The sequence below is a fragment of the Penicillium pulvis genome (assembly GCF_028828015.1).
Source record: "Penicillium pulvis strain IBT 33274 chromosome Unknown contig_10_segment0_segment0, whole genome shotgun sequence".
NCBI classification, from domain to species: domain Eukaryota; kingdom Fungi; phylum Ascomycota; class Eurotiomycetes; order Eurotiales; family Aspergillaceae; genus Penicillium; species Penicillium pulvis.
In genome coordinates, this window is record NW_026643071.1 from 211,870 (window position 1) to 228,031 (window position 16,162).

General features: G+C 48.5%; 6 protein-coding genes across 6 annotated transcripts; 4 read left to right on the forward strand and 2 right to left on the reverse strand.

The window, feature by feature from the left end:
- Nucleotides 1–673: 673 nt before the first annotated feature.
- Nucleotides 674–2,363, forward strand: N7503_000101 (putative GABA permease; the record flags this gene model as incomplete). Its single annotated transcript, XM_057059662.1, has 4 exons — nt 674–905; nt 960–1,127; nt 1,186–2,258; nt 2,313–2,363. The coding sequence occupies 4 exons, from the start codon at nt 674–676 to the stop codon at nt 2,361–2,363; spliced, it is 1,524 nt and encodes a 507-aa protein (XP_056926585.1).
- A 279-nt stretch (nt 2,364–2,642) lies between these two features.
- atg15 (triglyceride lipase ATG15) lies at nt 2,643–4,756 on the forward strand (the record flags this gene model as incomplete). Its single annotated transcript, XM_057059663.1, has 2 exons — nt 2,643–2,825; nt 2,876–4,756. The coding sequence occupies 2 exons, from the start codon at nt 2,643–2,645 to the stop codon at nt 4,754–4,756; spliced, it is 2,064 nt and encodes a 687-aa protein (XP_056926586.1).
- A 1,797-nt stretch (nt 4,757–6,553) lies between these two features.
- On the forward strand, nt 6,554–7,525 carry N7503_000103 (CFEM domain-containing protein; the record flags this gene model as incomplete). Its single annotated transcript, XM_057059664.1, has 3 exons — nt 6,554–6,637; nt 6,703–6,880; nt 6,936–7,525. The coding sequence occupies 3 exons, from the start codon at nt 6,554–6,556 to the stop codon at nt 7,523–7,525; spliced, it is 852 nt and encodes a 283-aa protein (XP_056926587.1).
- A 366-nt stretch (nt 7,526–7,891) lies between these two features.
- On the reverse strand, nt 7,892–12,766 carry N7503_000104 (putative DEAD/DEAH box helicase; the record flags this gene model as incomplete). The annotated part of the gene is made up of 1 exon (XM_057059665.1): nt 7,892–12,766. The coding sequence occupies one exon, from the start codon at nt 12,764–12,766 to the stop codon at nt 7,892–7,894; it is 4,875 nt and encodes a 1,624-aa protein (XP_056926588.1).
- Nucleotides 12,767–13,205: 439 nt separating this feature from the next.
- Nucleotides 13,206–13,457, forward strand: N7503_000105 (uncharacterized protein; the record flags this gene model as incomplete). The annotated part of the gene is made up of 1 exon (XM_057059666.1): nt 13,206–13,457. The coding sequence occupies one exon, from the start codon at nt 13,206–13,208 to the stop codon at nt 13,455–13,457; it is 252 nt and encodes an 83-aa protein (XP_056926589.1).
- Nucleotides 13,458–13,909: 452 nt separating this feature from the next.
- On the reverse strand, nt 13,910–15,550 carry N7503_000106 (trehalose-6-phosphate synthase; the record flags this gene model as incomplete). Its single annotated transcript, XM_057059667.1, has 5 exons — nt 13,910–13,985; nt 14,034–14,376; nt 14,457–14,797; nt 14,852–15,221; nt 15,268–15,550. 5 exons carry the CDS (start codon nt 15,548–15,550, stop codon nt 13,910–13,912), a joined length of 1,413 nt encoding a protein of 470 aa, XP_056926590.1.
- Nucleotides 15,551–16,162: the final 612 nt, after the last annotated feature.

Genomic DNA, 16,162 nt, shown 5'->3' on the forward strand with positions numbered 1-16,162 from the left:
TCACGAAAGAGAGGTGATACCACGAGATGAGACTCACATCTGATCCATGTCATTGTTGTTTGTTATTTTTGTATTCGGATGCCGTGGATTGACTCTGATTGGAACTTTATCCTTTTGGGCATATCTGAGTGAACGTTGGGATTTGACTAAGCGTCGGGAGTAAGAAAGTTTAAACCCACATGTCTTGTAGAAAGTACCTTTGGACCATGGGGATGGATTAAATAACGAGCATATGACCAAAACGAGAGTCTGATGACAATATCCTGATAAGAACGAACCTTTTATAAGGTCTATATAAGCCCGCAGGTATAAGTGCCTCGGATAGACATGCTGGGTTGAGCAGGTGAATGAGAACCCGGGGAAACCGAACCATTCCCATTTGGGTATATATCTGAGTTGGACGTAAAGCTACCACTGAGCCCCAACACCTTATCAGCCCAATTCCCGTCTCGTAATCGTTGATTTGGCTATTTCCACGCCTGTGATTGGATAAAGGTTTACTCAAAATACTATAGCCGATTATCAAGAGTACATGATGGGTTGGAAGCCCCGGGTGGCAAGGGGAGGAGATAACAGAGGAACGATCATCCGTCATAAGAATGGCTGAATCTTGATATTAAAGAAAAGGAGAACCACCAGAATTTGAGGCTATCATATCTTTTCATACTTCACAATGGGTTCGAGTACTATGAAGACTGTCGCAGACGACCAGGAAAGCGTGAAGCCAGCTTCGAACCACGAGCTGGTTCAGCGGTTCTCTATACTTTCAACTCTGGCTCTGGGGTTTAGTATGACAAACTCATGGCTGGGATACTCTGCTACTTTTATCACACCGTTGGACATGGGAGGTAGTCCAATGGTGTTCTTCGGTCTCATCGTCGCATCGATTGCATGCTGCATTATTAGTGAGTCATTTGAATCAATAATTTTTGAGCCAGAGGTTGACTTTTGAAATGCAGCTGCCGGATTGGCGGAGCTGGCCTCTGCTTTCCCATCCAGTGGTGGTCAGTATCATTTTGCGTACATGGTGGCATCACCCAAGTATCGCTCGCTTGTTGCCTTTGTGATCGGCTGGCTGAGCATTGCCGCATGGTGCTTGACCAGCGCCTCGACCGCCATCGTGTGCGGTAAGACATCAAACACCAACGAAAAATCTCTCTCACTAACGCCCTTGTTACCTTCTAGCTCAAATGGCTGGCAGTCTTGCTAGCATCTACAATCCTTCGTATACGGCCGAAGCCTGGCAGACATACCTTATATACCTGCTGATCATGATCCTTGCCACGTGTATTGTCTGTTTCAGTCCGAATGTAATTCCCAGGGGTGAAATCGTCCTGCTCTGGTGCAGTGTTGCCGGCTTCGTGGCAAGTTTTGTTACGGTCTTGGCCACCCAACGTCACCCACAATCTGCGAAAGCCGTGTTCACCGAATACAAGAACGAATCTGGCTGGGATGATGGGACGTCTTTCATTGTCGGACTGGGAACGTGCATGTATGCCTACCTTGCCATCGACGGTGCAACACACATTGCCGAAGAGGTCCCTTGCCCAGCCAAGAATGTCCCAAAGGCCATGGGGATGACCATGTTGATTGGCATGTTTACGGTCATTCCCTGGACGATCGCCTTTTTGTTCACTCTCACCGACATTGATGCAATTATCAGCTCAGCAATCCCGATCCATACCGTATACAACCAAGCGACCAACAGCGAGACTGCAGCTACTGTTCTCACCGTGTGGATTCTCTTCATCTATTCAGGGGCATTGGTCTCCTGCGTAGTCACCACTGGGCGGCTCACATACGCCTTTAGCCGTGATGGTGGCCTTCCCTTTTCTTCTTTCTTCAGTCGAGTTGATTCGAGGAACCAAGTCCCCATCAATGCAACTCTGGCATGCTTTGGCTTTGTCAGTCTTTATGGACTGATCTATATCGGATCAACCACAGCGTTCAACAGCTTCATCTCAATGTCGATCATGTCACTGAACATCACCTACGTTGCACCCCAAGCGATCGCAGTCTGGCGAGGACGTGATAGCGTGCTTCCGGAGCGCCCATTCCGTCTTGGACGTTATGTTGGCACGTTCTGTAATTGGTTCAGCACCCTATGGGTAGCATTTATATCGGTGATGTTTTGCTTCCCAACCACAAACCCAACCACGGTCGAGAGCATGAATTATGTGAGTGTGGTACTTGTGGGTATCTCAGCTGCTATTTTCGCTCTCTGGTTTGGCGGGAAGAGAAAGACTTTTGTTGGTCCAGTAAGTGGAAAGTGATTATTTCATATCGAGGCAAATGGACTGATAAATTAGCAGGAGATAGTTATTGAAGGTGCTGCTCCGGGTCACACGCACGAGTCGGAGTAATTGTTGCACAAAGAGTGGAGGGACATGGAAGAAGAACCGGGTTATCCATTTAGCTAGCATTCAAGCCAGTAGGATCCACAATCTAAGAACCAATTTACAAGGACCGAGGCTGGACTCCGATGGAGCAGATGGAAGACCTTGTATCCACTGAACTAGTCCTCTTTGGGACAAGGGGCGTCATAACGTGACGCCTCACGTGCAAGGACCCCCGCGATAAGCTGATAGCCCTTCACCCATCGTCATAGCCCCAGTCACTTCTCAACCTACAATAATATCATCATGCGTTCAAAACCAAAATCTCGGGGCCGGAAGGGCTCGACCCTGGCTGGTCTCCTATTATCAGCAGTGCTTCTTCCTGAGGCGGTGTCTGCTAACTATCACCTTCCCTTTCAGCAAGCTCCCATCCTACCGCCAGAGATACCGCTGGGGGAAGCTGAACCCCCGTCAGAAACCCATGAGTTTGTAAGTAATTTGGAAAGATATAATATGGAGACGCTCTAATAGCTTCCTAGTCTCTTCGCCACATTTTCCATCGAGGTTCCTTCGAACACCCTGACCTCCATGCGCGATTAGACATTCACCCCGATACCCGCTTGTTGACTCTCTCCGAAGATGGCATCGAAGAGGAAACCATCACGGCACCCACCCCCTTGGTCGCTAGCTCCAACCCGCTCACTATACATCGCCTGGCGGATCGTCGCAGATCAGTTATTGAAGAACACATGGCCGCCGCTCGATTGTCGGGTGCTGTAGAGGCCATGTCGCCCTCGGAATGGGTGATGGATACTATCCCAGGTCCAAACGTTACAGACAAGCGGACCGTTCTCACCTTTGCTAAGATGACGGCAAATGATTATATTGAAGTACCTGGTACCGGTGAATGGGAGATGATCCATGGTCAATTTAACTACTCACAAAGTTTCGGATGGCAGAAAGATGGCCTCAGAGGACATATTTACGCCGATAAAACGAATAGCACGGTCGTGATCTCCTTGAAGGGCACATCTCCAGCCCTTTTTGATGGTGCCGGCACCACCACGAACGACAAAGAAAACGATAATATCTTCTTCAGTTGCTGCTGCGGGCAAGGAGGATCGTACTTGTGGAGGCAGGCCTGCGATTGTCAAAATGCGACTTACACGGCCAATGTAACTTGCATTGTTGAGGCTATGAACGATGAGAATCGATATTATAAAGCTTCCATTGATCTTTATACCAATGCGAGCGCACTTTACCCGGGAGCAAATGTGTGGTTGACGGGACATTCACTGGGTGGTGCTATGACTAGCTTGCTTGGTCTCACATTCGGACTACCGGCTGTCACCTTTGAGGCCGTACCTGAAGCGCTGCCAGCGGCTCGCTTGGGGCTTCCGAGCCCCCCAGGTCATGACTCACGACTTCCGCAGACTCGGCAGCACACAGGAGCTTTTCATTTTGGACACACGGCAGATCCGGTGTATATGGGCACCTGCAACGGCATCAACTCAATCTGCACATGGGGTGGATATGCCATGGAATCTGCGTGTCACACGGGTCAGATGTGTGTTTACGATACGGTGGCCGATAAGGGCTGGCGCGTGGGGATTGGCACCCACAAGATCAGGAATGTCATCTCGGATGTTCTGGAAGTATATGACGATGTTCCACCGTGTGCGCCCGAGGAAGAGTGCTATGATTGCGTGCTCTGGAAGTTCTTTCGCAGCAATGGCTCTGAGATCACTACGACCACCACGGCAACCACCACATCACCTACTTTTACGCGTACTGAAACTTGTAAAACGCCAGGCTGGTGGGGCTGCCTGGATGATTCAACCACCATCACGACTACCTCAACTACCTCTACCTCCACGTCCACTTGTAAAACACCAGGCTGGTTCGGGTGTAACGACCCTACCACCACTACAACCATGTCTACGACATCGGCATACTCAACCACATCGACTTGCAAGACTCCCGGGTGGTTTGGCTGTAACGACCCCACAACAACTACGGCTGCCGCGACCCCAGGGCCTACGATGGTCACGACAATCCCGACTGCAACCTCAACCACCTGTCATCATCCCGGGTGGCTCGGATGCAATGATCCTACGACCACGCATCAACTACCGGCATCTACAACGTGCGCAACTCCAGGTCTGATATGGGGATGCTGGGACGAGCCGACTCGTACTCATGCCATCTCCCCTCCACCCACCTCAGTACCTACGAACACGCATCAACTACCGGCCTCTTCATCATGTGCCAAACCAGGTCTGATATGGGGATGCTGGGACAAGTCGACCCACGCTCATGCCATCACTCCTCCACCCACCTCCATACCCACCACCCCAACTTCCCCCAACCCCAAGACATGCACACACAAATTTTTCTTTGGGTTGATTTGTATAAACTAAACTCTTCAACCTATGGAGATATTTAAGCATTCACCCTCTGCAAATTCATTTTAGGACATCCGTTATGGATGAGATGGATTTGGATCTGATATATACAAGAGATATGGTGACGCGAGCGAGCATTCAAGGATTCGGGTTTTCCTTTTGTCAATTTCCTCATTTAATTTCGGGTGCAGTTTCGATAGCGTTACAATTTGGAGCAATCACATTTTTGAGCCTACTTTAGAGTTAGGGCCATATTAGCTTTGGCTATTACCACAGCTGAATACTAGACAAATGCATTTATTTCCAGTATAATATTATGAATTTGATCAAGCGCGGAGCGGCTGGTGCGAGTTGAGAGGAACCGGTGAGTTGAGCCCCTTGCATTAACCGCGGGAGCTATGCTTTACCGACAGACGAACAGAAGAGACCTAGCCTCTTGCGTACAGAGCTAGCAGCTTCTTGCTTGTTTCTGCTTGTTGCTTCCTGTCGAGTGACATACTTGCAGGGAACCTCTCGTTGTGGACGCGTGGCTTTGTGCCATTGCAGCTGGTACAGTCAAAGCCAATCGTCTGGACTCTGGCCAGTTGGGAAGACACGCCTGCACGTCTTTCAGAGTGCATCAACGTGCGAGGACACGGTCATGCACGTCCAGTCAGCTTTTAATTTCGAAATTACCTCCTTGTGGACAGGGATAACACCAGGGACAAAAGCAAGTACAGGCTTGTGTTCCGATGTGAGGGCCAGATTATGAAGATGATCATAATCTGACGAACCTCGGTATCTGGAGAGTGTTGAACAAAATTGAGACAAAACAATATCAGATTGAACCAATGAGTTCCCTGTTTCTTACAACCCAGAACAAGCCTTCAGAACATGCGTGCAATACGGCAAAGTCAACAGTGTGGCAAAGCATGGGTCCGCACAGCCACACTAGCGGTGACGTCGAAAATTCAATAGTGCGATCGGGGACCATCCGACCTGATCTATCTAACGACTATTAGGCTTCGTTCCAAAATTTTACTTTGCCCGACGATCTGGGACTGTCGATCACGCCCAGCGCCACTTGAGATCATTCCCTTTGTCCAGTGGTCGCATTTATGGTAATTAGAATCAGACTGTTGACCAATGATGATGGTGCGTCCACCATGCAGCGCTGAAAGGCTGAGGAGGTTCGTAGTCGAATCGAATCCTGCCGCCTATACGATACATCATAGCTCGCAAAGCTTTGCCCAAGTCCAGGAAAATCCCTGAAAGTCAAATCCCGGGCCCAAAGGGTTCCACAGGGGTTTTGGCTTGTTCAGACGCACCTATGGGAGCGAGATTGCTGTGGGGCCTATTGAAGAGCGAGCTACCTCCGCTGCCGATCACGCCCCAATCGGGATCTGGATCATATATTAATGATTTCATTTCTTCTCCCCACAGGGTCCGTGGGCGCATCCAACCTCTTGCTTCAGCCACGTTGGCTGGGTAGCACCTATGCAGGACAGCAAAGCCAAAAAGCAAAATAGAGGAAGTGGAGCCAGACCAGGCAAATTACACGGCCGATCGGCCTGGATTACGGCTTTTCGACCGAATGTTGTTGTTTTTGTTGCCTATATCACTTTATTCTCTTGGTCATTTCCCCATCCAGTGCAGTTCCAGTGGATACATGCAGCTTAGCTTCTTAGCTGGATTATTCCGCTCCCCTTTCTTATAAAGGGACCCATCACACCGCAGGAGGCATTGATTTTTGTCTCTCACTCCCAACCATTTCCTACCCTTGACTCCTGCCAAGCTCCTTGAGATACCCTATCTTCACATCACTCCGACATAATGAAGTCATTCTCTATTGCCATGGCCATGCTGGCCGCCACTGGTATGGCCTCCGCCGCCAGTGTTTCTGCCTCGGATTGCGCTGTAGGTGCCTAGCTATGTCATCATGGTTTTATGAGACCTATACTGACAATTGATGTCTCTGATAGCAAATGTGCATCTCCAACATGAACGCCAAGGCCTCCGAGCTTGGATGTACTTCTGGTGACATGGACTGCCTCTGCAAGTCTGAGAACTACTCCAACGGTATCCGCGACTGCACCCAGGAGGCCTGCCCCGACGACAATGCCTCGACTGTCCTCTCCATGGCTCTGGAGAGCTGCCCTAGTATGTACATCTGGTGGAAAATACATTGAAAACATAATTAACAATTGATACGCAGGCTCCTCCACTAGCTCCAGCACTGGCTCTGGTTCCAGCTCCACCAGCTCTGCCTCTGGCAGCAGCTCAACCGGTAGCATGACCGATAGCATGACTGGCACCTCCACTGGCAGCGACACCACTTCTTACACCACCATGACCACCAGCGTCGATGGTACTCTGACCACCGAGACCAAGGCCATCAGCAAGACCACTGACTACACCACTATCACCACCAGCGTTGATGGTACCCTGACCACCGAAACCAAGGCCATCAGCACTGGCACCAAGACCGGCAGCGCTGCCGAGTCCACCACTATCACCACCTCGGTCTCCGGTACCTTGACCACTGAGACCAAGGCTATCACTGACTCCATGACCACCGGTACCACCATGATCACCACCACTGTCTCTGGCACCCTCACCACCGAGACCAGCGCCGTCACTGGCACCGAGACCTCCACCGGCTCTGACTCTGGCTCCGGATCCGAGACCTCCTCCACTGGTTCTGGATCTGCTCCGTCTACCAGCTCTGGTGCTGCTCACCCCATGGCCACTGTCGGCACCGGTGCTTTCGGTGTTCTCGGTCTGGCTGCCATGATGGTCCTGTAAGGGATTCTCTAAATCGGATTTGGCTAATGGGTGTAATGTGTGAGTTTCGGATATGGAAATGGGATATGAATATGGTATCTCTGTAATGTTGATGTAATGAAGTCATGCCCTGCCGGGCACGTACAGTCAATATCAGCCTTTCACTCAGTAGTACGGAGAGGTGAAAGGTTGCGTTTACGATTATAATGAAGCCATTTGCAACTTAGACAGACGTCATACATACAGTAAAGGAATAGTAGGGGCAACGAGCTCAATAGGACTGCAGTCTCAGGTATTGTTTCTCACCCAAGGATCCTGTCTGCAAATCTATCCCCGTTCTTCTGTTTCATTTCTCGCAATTCATACCAGCATCAAGCCATTACATTCTCAAGCCCACATCTCTTTGAACTTTGTATCAAACTCATTCTTGAGAAGGTTGAATCCGTTGTAAACCAAGAGTAAGGATTTTTGGTCGTGCTTCTTTTGTTCTGCCTTATCTGTTCTCTCCTCATTCTCCTTCTTTCGCGCCTCCTTCTGTTGCTGCCGTGATTTGGGCTCGTTGTCCTGCTCCACCGGATTATTTTCCACCATCTCATCTTCCCAGCTGTCTAAAACTTCACTTGTTGATGTAAGAGGTTTCTTCGGGACCGCGGCAGGTGCCGTCGCCGGCTTTTGGTGAAGTTTACCTGCTGGAGTTGTTGAAGTCTCATTTTGAGTCTGACTATCGTCATCAACGATGTTGTCATCATCAATTTGGATCTCATGAGCATCACCACCACCGGCGACGTTGAGCATATCAATATCTGAGTTTCCATGTGGGTTCACCATTTTCTCTAGGCTGGCGGTGATGGTTGCAAGGATCATGGAGAAATCATTCAGTTCATACCAGATATCACTTCGACGGACCCCATTGGCCCTCTCCAACTCGTGAACATTTCCATGCTTAAAAAAGTCGTAGAGATATGCATTCAGTGGAGAGCGTTCAGATGCGATAGGTACATAGGGAACGACAGACTCCTCGAGCCACACACCGTCGCGAACTGTTTCGCACAGATCGGCAACAGTATCCCACTGGTCACCATGCCCGGAGAGGGCATAGAATGGAGATGTGATTTTTGAGGCAGAGAGCTGAGTATCAATGACACCAAGCTCCATGGCCGCTTTCTGTCCCCCGCACTCGGCACCACTCAATGGAAGGTGGTAATCACGCGCGTCAACATGTTGGTTGATGAAGGTCGATACATAACCCGTGTAAATATCCCGTACCTGGCGATTGTGATTGATCAGTGCCTTGGCTGCTGTCTTCGGCAGATCAGGGAGTACCACAACGGAGGATCCCCTTTTATATGCGGTGCGGTAGGACTCTATCGTGGATTGACGTAAGGGGAGTCGTTTGAAAATATGACACATGACGAGCATGAGTGTCTGGAGCGATCTCTTAGATTTCTCAGAGATGCGTTTACAGACACTATGAAAGTATCCAGAGTCCAGCAGAGCGTGGAAGGCAAAGCTGGAGCTCTCTGTGTAGTACAAATGGGAAACAAATCCCGCGAAATTCAATGGAGCTCCATTGCTGTCAATAAGCTGATTTCGACGCAAATATTCAATCGAGAACCGAAGGTAATGTAGCACAGTATGCTTCATCTCTGGACCCCCAAGACAGATTCGAGGGCTTGACAGGAGCGACTTAATAGACTTCACCGCGGACGGTGCATGATTGGAGCCATGTAGTAAGATAAAAAGTCGCAGAACCAGACTAGCCGTGATGGGAAAATGTCCATTTAGATCTGGAAGCCTTGAACTAACCAGTCGGTGAATCTTGGCGGTAGGAACGTTCTGAAAAACAACATTTCCCAGCAAATCAAACCCACGACGTCCTGCACGTCCGCTAGCCTGTCGAAAGTTGAGCGAGGTGAGGAACAAAGAATCACCTGAGAAGACGACGGTCTTGCATGGCATATTAATACCCAGGGCCAATGTGCCCGTTGCGATAACGACACGCAGAAAACCTCTGCGAAATAGGATTTCACAGACTTGACGGTATTTTCGATTCATGCCGGCATGATGCACACCGATGCCACGCTCCAGGGCATCTATCAGCCACGACGGGATTTTGCGCCATCTAAGTTCCTCGGTGTAATTTAAAAACTCTGACGGTGCCAGCTTCTTTGGATCAGCTAAGCTAAATCTTTCCACAGGTCTTTCTGGGTCGAAGAGCTCCCACAGACTGCCTTCGGCAGATGCCGCATCTCTAACTTCATCAGCACGAGAAGTTGCCTGATCATCGGATCTTTTCTTTTTGGTGGGCTTTGTGGTCTTCTTCGTAGCCTCCTCCTGTATTCTTTTCCATTCGCTCCACTTTTCAAGCTTACTCTTCCATGCTGGGTTCTCTGATTTCCATGCAGATTCCGCTTCTCGCAATTGGGTCAGTAAGTGCTTACATATGTCTTCACACCTACCCCGGTCGTAATTGAAAAATAGTGCCGGGAGTGCTCGTTGAGCATGAAGAGAGCAGATCAATGGGAGGGTCGTAGATAAGAGCTCATCGTCCTGTGACACAGCCAGCCGAGGAGAACTCGATGGAGACCCTGCTGTATCAGCAGAAGCCGTGGGACAGTTATTGTTTTTACCTAGTTCAAGTAGAAGGGCATCAAATGGGGAACTTCTGTCTTTCATCCAATCACTGACAAGCTCAATCAAGGGCTTTTGCCATTCAATGACGTCTTTCTTCCCGATTATGGCATCGGAGAAAAAGGAAGAAGGACTGAGAGAGGCATCGACCGGAAAAGCTTCATTCTGCAGATCATGCAATGCTTTCCATAAGGTCAAACAGTCCCGTGGCTCAAGACTAAAGTCATTCGGAATCCCTCTTGAGCGGTCAACCAAGCTCAAGACAGGATGCAAGAACTTCATGTCATCGGCCTGGTCAAGTCCCAACTGGTATAAGCCACCAGGATTGGGAAGTCCCTTAAATGAAAATCTCCCTGCAGAACAATACTGATAGTTCCTCAAATCGGAATATCTATGCTTGTGCGAGATCATCTTTAAATCGTGCCCATTCACGCCTTGGGCATACTTGAGCCAACTGTAGAACTCGTCAGGATTACCAACGGTAGCCGACAGTGCGATGATAGGACATGGAGCCAAAAGAAGCAATTGTTCCCAGATGACACCATCCTGGGCCTGACCAATACAATGGATCTCGTCGAAAATGATTCTCTTCAATCGGGGGGTCCATGCTTTGGCATTTGTTGGAGAAAGCAGCATGATTTGAAGAATGTGGGGCACTGTGATGAGTATTTGGCAACCATTCGGATTATTGATTCGATGGTCCCTAGTGTGAATAGCCCATATCGATTTTCCAGTGGTTTTTGCAGGGTAGGACTTCCAGAATCGAGCCTGTACCTCAGCTGCGATTTGATTTACCAGTGCCTTTGTGGGGGCCACATAGACAAGAATGCCATCATTATCTTCTTTGAGAATCTGCTTCATCGCGTAGAATGAGATGAACGTTTTTCCTGCACTGGTTGGGGCTACAATGAAAGCGCTCTTCTTTGCGTCAATCTGGTCCAATACCTCTCTTTGCCATAGATCAGGCTCAAAATCGGGTGTTCGGGGATCTGGCAAGGAACCTATACCACGTTCCATGAATGGGCCTCCATGCATGAGCTGAAAGTCTACTCCAGACATTTGAATTGTAGTGTTGGAATTCTGGGTTATTGCCGAAGGCTTGAAAGATAGCGGCTGGCTGGTTTGGACTGGCAGAGAAACACCTGGTAATTTGAGACACTGGCAGACTTGTCGGACAAATTCAGATATGACAACACTGATTCCGTGTCTGAGTTTCATGAGACGACTGATTAGACCCCATATGTGTGTCAAAGTAATGGTTCCATCTTTGCCATTCTCGTCTCCAGTAATGACTTGGAACGATGCATCCAGGAGATAAGTTAGGACTTCAGCCTCAAGTAGGACGCGACTTTCTTTTGACAGGCCGGACAAGTATTTCTCGATGATATAGAATCGGCTCATTGGATCATTGGGGCCTAGAGTCATTGATTCGAGCTTAGATTTCCACTTTAGCCGTTGCTTTCGTTCTCCATCAGCTGCCTTCTGTTGAATGGTCACCGCAGCCATCTCCCTGACTGAAGGCTTTCCCTTTCCATTCCCTGGATGAACTCTTACTGGAGGCAAAGGCTGTGCCTTTCCCTTTGTAATTGTAGGGGTTCCAGCAATCACAATCTCTGGTTGAGACATTCCCGCGGACCCCAACAAGCTTTCTGCATACTGTCTCATCTCCGTCATATAAAACTGGTTTCGTTTTTGGTACCGAGATTGGTCCTTGGCCGTCAAATGAGGTACCTTTTTCGAATCAAGGGGCTTTGAGTTATGCCAATGAGTCTGTTCTATGAAATGCTTTACATCGACTTCTGCACTCATAGAGTCGTCCACCTCGATGTGAACGGGGGCGAGGTGATCATCAAAGATTTCGTTCCTAAATGGGAGAACTGTCGTGTGAACCTCTGAAGAAACGTTCGCGGGAATCTTCGTATCTGTCTGGAACCTCTGTTGCTTCCCCTTGGCACTTTTTCCCATGATAGCCTTCGAAGTACTCTTCTTACTTTCCTTGATCACTGCCAGGTCAAGGCCCGCACCACAAAGCCGGTTCAACAAAGATACAAGGTCATTGTATGGTAATAGAGTTGCTGGTGAAATGATATAATCAATCCCATGTCTCTTTATCATTCTGTTCACCTCGATGAAAACTCTTCCATCAATCAAATCTGCTAGGTCACAAGGAAGCTGATGGGTCTTCGTGGACTCCTCCCAATGCGGTGAACTAATCACACCTTTGGCTACTTGCAAAAAAGTATTGAAGAAAGAAGAGCTCTGGAAATCGAGGCCCTGTACCGCTCGGTCTTCAAGCTGAGTGTCTTGCAGAAGTATAAGGTGTAGGATCATGGCTGTCGCTTCTGCTTTGGGTTCGGCACTAAAGCCGAACTCCTTAAACATGGTCACAAGGGTGACAATGAGAAGGCATTGACGCTGACTAAGTGACGGCTGCTCGTTAATGACCTGCTCAAGAATGTTATTTAATTCTCCTAAGCTGAAATCTCCCGAAAGAGTGCTGTTGTTCTCATCATTCAACTCTAGGCCGTCCATGAGTTGGCCCGTAGTTTCTGGAGTACGCGTGTTTATCAGTAGGGTCTTCTGTTGTAGAGGAGCCCCACGTTTGTGTCTGAAAACCCCCTCAATGACCATGGACATCACCTGTAATGTGTCAATACTTGTTTAAAAGCTCAGGACTGAGGGTTTTATAGACCTTGGTATCACGAAACTCCAGGCTATTGATGAGAGAAACGTTGCATCCATGAGTAATGAACCAGTGAATCATTCGCCTGAGTCCATCTCTGGATGTTGTTCTCTGTATAGAGACTTCAGGCTTGTTGCCCTCAAGGTCCTCATGGTCGATATCGTTCTCCGAATCTGAATCTGAATCACTCGAAATGTTGTGCTCTTCTTTTTCGGCAAAAGCCCCATCGTGACACATGAATAAGTAAGCGCCTAAGTTCACCAGATGTGCTTCGAATTGGGGCGACTGAAAACTTTCGAGCCTGCGCACTCTGAGGCATTGTGTTTCCTTGTGTGAAACTGAAATGAGGTGTTGTATGATGGCTTCTCTGGCAAGAAGATATCTGCTATGGAGAGCACCATCAACACCGCAGGGAACACAAAGTCCGGCATTTTGGGCAAAGAAAATTATTTCAAAGACACATCTGCGTTGTTGAAGCTTTTGCAGCAATCTTTCCACCAAATAAGTAGCGTGCAAAACCTGGAATCCCGGGTAAAAGTCGAGCTTCTCATTGGAAAAACATTCGAGGAGAAGAGAGTCACCATCGATGATAAAGATTTCACGACCAACAAAATCCCCAACGAGGTCTACGACTCGTGACCCTGTTTGGTAGTACCTGCATTCTCTCACGATTAGAACTCTGTGCAATTCCAAGGTGGAGAGGAGGGCAAGTCACCATTCTGAAAGACCTTTGTGGTCCATGACGAGCTGATGATATCTGTCAAGAGGCGAGCAGAAAGTCGAAAACTCAGTATTGACTCTGTTGACTACGTTGAGTGAGAAAAACAAAAATACGAAGTCGGCTCAGGTAGGATGGGGACCAACTGTTGGCCCAACAGTGCCAACGCTGCAAACACCTGCCAACAGAGCAAGCGCTGGCAAACACCCTTGTAATCCGCTAGCGAGAACCTACCAATTACAACATTCACTAACCGCTCTGAACTAAATGCGCTCACTGTTATCTACAGCCTATAGAATACCTTTGAAACTACAGGGGGATGAAACAAATATGTATTGATCATAGGAACCACTGCTGAGACCTAGTCCTTGAACTATGCGCAGTTACGCGTTGCTTTATCCCCCACTCTCGCATTCAGCTTTTCAAGAAAGGTTTGACCCCATCGGGAACTACAAAAATCAGTGACAGAACTGTATGGCGCAAAACAGGATACTGACCTAGTATACTTGTGGACGAATTCTCGAAGCTGCTCAGACTTCCGTTTGCGCTCGGCAGGATCTAGATTAAGCGCCTTGAAAATAGCCTCAGACATTTCAGTCTTGTTAGCTGGATGGAAACAAATACTCCCCTCTCGCATAAATGAGGCTGCACCTGCAAACTCAGATAGAATCAGAACGCCGTTTCGTTTTTCCTGGCAGGCGACGTATTCAAAAGAGACCAAATTCATTCCATCTCGAGTCGACGTGAGGAGACATGCATCCGCAATTGCGTACAGAGCTGCTAGTTCATTGAAAGGAACAGATCGATGCATATACAGCAACGGGGTGCCATCAGGTGTGGCTATTCCAGTCAGCTTGGTGTCCATATACTGGGATGTGGAGACATGCCGTGTTTTCCGTTGATTTTGCCCGCCAATGTACTTAGCTCTGTCTCCAACTCTTGGTATTCCTTGACATCTTCGCGACTAGGCACCGCGACTTGGATGAGAACGACCTTGTTCCGTAGCTCCGGATGATCGTCTAAGAAGGAATCAAATCCCTTCAGCTTCTGCGTCAGACCCTTGATATGATCTAGTCGATCCACGCCAACAATCACCGTCATTCCCTTATACCTTTCTTCAAGCGTCTTGATCCTCTCTACGACCTCGGGAGTCTTCAGCGTATCGGTGAATTTCTGAGGGTCGATGCCGACAATGAACTTGCCAATACAGACCAGCCGATTCTTATACTGGATTTGATTAGGGATTTCCGTGTGGGCACCGCTGAAACAGTATTAGCATACTGTTTATCTCAGAATCAGAAAAGAAAAGACTCACAGTAAATTCGAACAAGTATCGATGAAATTCTGCTTATACTCGTCCGTGTGGAATCCAATAAGATCACTGGCTAGCAAGCCATCAATCAATTGCTTGCGAACAGGCAGTGCCCTCCAGAAATCACCCGCCGGGAATGGGGTGTGTAATGAGAATCCAATTGCGCAAGATTTGCCCTGCTGTTCAAGTCTGGAGCGCAACAGTCCTGGCAATAGCATGAGGTGGTAATCATGAATCCAGATCAGATTCCCGCTGTCAGCTGCATTCGCGATCTGGTCGGCAAACAATTCATTAACCCGTCTATAGGCCTGCCAGGGACCGTCATCGAATGTCACTCCTGACTGGTAGTGGAGGATCGGCCATAGAATACGGTCTAGTGGGTCAGCCAGGTGGTCCCGCAACATATCGACGGAACTTACTGGAGAATCCATTATAATGCTCATGTGCAAGATCGCTGTCCAAGAAGATCGGACAGGCGCTGTGCTCGTCCAAGCTCTTCGATACTTGCTCTCTGTCCGCGGTGTCCTTAACTTCGATTCCCGGCCAACCAAACCATTGAAACTTGGTAGAGTTCAATCCCGACAATGCCGTGACTAGCCCTCCGCTTGAAATCGATGATTGATAGCCCCCATCGACTCGTTTGACGGACACGGGAAGGCGATTAGATACCACAATCAAGCGTCTTTGCTCGTCAACTGACATGGCGATGAGATTGACAATTGGGCCTGATGAAGTGTCGCAGGGAGGTATGAACCGAATGGATGTTTTCACAAGATGAAGTTTTATGTGTCCTCTAGGTAAAATAGCCAAACGTCCATTATATGGAGAATGCCGTCGCCTCTTGCCTCTGACATGGCAAAGGCGAATCTACGTCACTATGAACATTACCGCCGGTGTTTTATTGAAAATTGGTTCATTGGAAAGATAAGATCGCATATACCACACTCAGAAAAGTGGGAACTGACCTGCGCAACCAGATTTACTGTAAATTTGGGGAAGTTCGTTGGCGTTTATCTGTGATCTAGGGTCTCCATGTATAAACAAAATTTATGACGGAGCCCACTTTCCCTGGGAATTGAGTTTCAATCTCCCATAAACTCAGAGATCGGATTCTAGAAGGATAATATCGTTAGTGGGGCTGAATTCAACCGAGTCAGCTATTAGCAGAATTCGCATTTAGCCGGCAACCCCCAACTGAAGCTAACGGGTTAATTGAGGCCTCGGGATCAATGTTGTCGAGCTTCACCAGGTTCTGTGTATGCGAAAATAGCCTTGGAAGCAAACCTGTTGTGTCTTACTCAGACCAGATCCACC